General features: G+C 44.5%; 2 protein-coding genes across 2 annotated transcripts; both read right to left on the bottom strand.

The window, feature by feature from the left end:
* Positions 1–301: 301 nt before the first annotated feature.
* Positions 302–1,180, bottom strand: VTP01DRAFT_7234 (uncharacterized protein; the record flags this gene model as incomplete). Its single annotated transcript, XM_069386224.1, has 1 exon — positions 302–1,180. One exon carries the CDS (start codon positions 1,178–1,180, stop codon positions 302–304), a length of 879 nt encoding a protein of 292 aa, XP_069234460.1.
* Positions 1,181–1,213: 33 nt separating this feature from the next.
* VTP01DRAFT_7233 (uncharacterized protein) lies at positions 1,214–1,483 on the bottom strand (the record flags this gene model as incomplete). The annotated part of the gene is made up of 1 exon (XM_069386223.1): positions 1,214–1,408. A coding segment is annotated over one exon (195 nt), but the record flags the coding sequence as incomplete, so codon positions are not given.

The raw sequence follows: 1,483 nt of genomic DNA, 5'->3' as shown, positions 1-1,483 counted from the left end.
AATGGACATAGAACAATATATCACCTCACGATATCAACGCGTCAGTTGGGTCAGCTACTGACTGGCTTTATTTATTCCCCTGTGATGCTAATGGACATGTCACATAAATCAGCGCAGTTGTGATATTCGTGGAATACTAGCTCAAGCCCTGACGCCAAGTCACACATGCTTTTTATGGTGATTACATTTTGCCCGTTATTTTTGGTTAAAGTCTTCCTGAAATGTTACCAGGCGAATTTCTTTATTCAGGCAAAACCAAATTTTGTCCATGGAAGTAACATGGATGCAATAACATGTCGAGTCAAGGTGGAGGCAGGTCATTGACCTCAACTAGAACACGTAATCCACGGTCTATATCCTTGACAAGAACGAGGCCAGAGCTTTCTTTTTTTATGGTTTTCAGAATGGTTTCTGGCTCTCGAAAGGATGTGAATAGATATGCAACGACCTCAAAGGCTTCCATCCACGATGTGCGGTTATTGAAGGTATATGGAACATCTGTATAGCACACTTCTGTTTGAATATAGCCACCAATATTGTTATAGTCCATGTTCATGGTGGATAGAGTAATGGTGGTACATACGCATTGCAGAGAAAAGGATACAACAGAGCAAAGATTGGAAAAGGATGCAGCGGCGTGGCGTCGCACGAATGAATTCAAAAGTTCAATAGATGCATATAGCGCCTTGACTGTATCACCCTGAGTGTGTTCAGCATCTTCCTTGGCGATGCTACTGCTTAATGCTTCCATGACGAGTCGACCACGGCCATTAATGTCGTAGCCTAGGCCATCGTGATACTTGATAGTTGCGGTTCGCATCCATGAGTTAGGATCAATCGTAAATTCAACGTGCTCTTCCGTCGGAATTTCACACCATTGGAAGCCAAGCAACTGGCTGTGGTCGCCAAAGCATTGGAAAATTGGCACGACTCGATCAATCCAATGGGTACGTTCATGCTTTGGCTGATAAAACGCGTTGCGATGACATTCGCTGCAAAAGTCGGTTAAAATGAATTCAACAATTTTGACCAGGGTTGCGTCGTGGACCATAATGTCATCAGGCTGTGCAAATGCCCAGAGAAAATGAGGCAAGCTCGGCAATTCCACATCCAAGGCCTGCTTTAGCATGCTGTATGCTGTTGGGTATTGTTTCAATGACACCATGTTCGCTTGATCCATAACTTGCTGTCTTGCAAGGCGTTTGTGTCCTGGTCATAAATGCACATTGTAACGATTGATGTTGGTTGCAACAGGGGAGAACGTGGAAATATTCTCGCCAGTGATCTTGGGCCGCTTGGGTGGATGCAAGGATGAAGACGCATCGCGAAAGAGATAAGTATCTTTCTTGGTTTTAACGGGGATGCTAGGAATATTGTGTTGTTGCGTTTCGTGAGTTGACATGTGGTTCTTTATCCATTCGAAATCAGATCGGTAAGTCCAACAAGACGGGCAGGTATAGTGCGGGACAGCACCTGGCGTATC

The sequence above is a fragment of the Rhizomucor pusillus genome (assembly GCF_041956525.1).
Source record: "Rhizomucor pusillus strain CBS 183.67 unplaced genomic scaffold VTP01scaffold_34, whole genome shotgun sequence".
In the NCBI taxonomy this organism is placed as follows: Eukaryota; Fungi; Mucoromycota; class Mucoromycetes; order Mucorales; family Lichtheimiaceae; genus Rhizomucor; species Rhizomucor pusillus.
The sequence above is the reverse complement of the archived record's forward strand: the minus strand, read 5'-3'. Positions and strand labels throughout refer to the sequence as shown.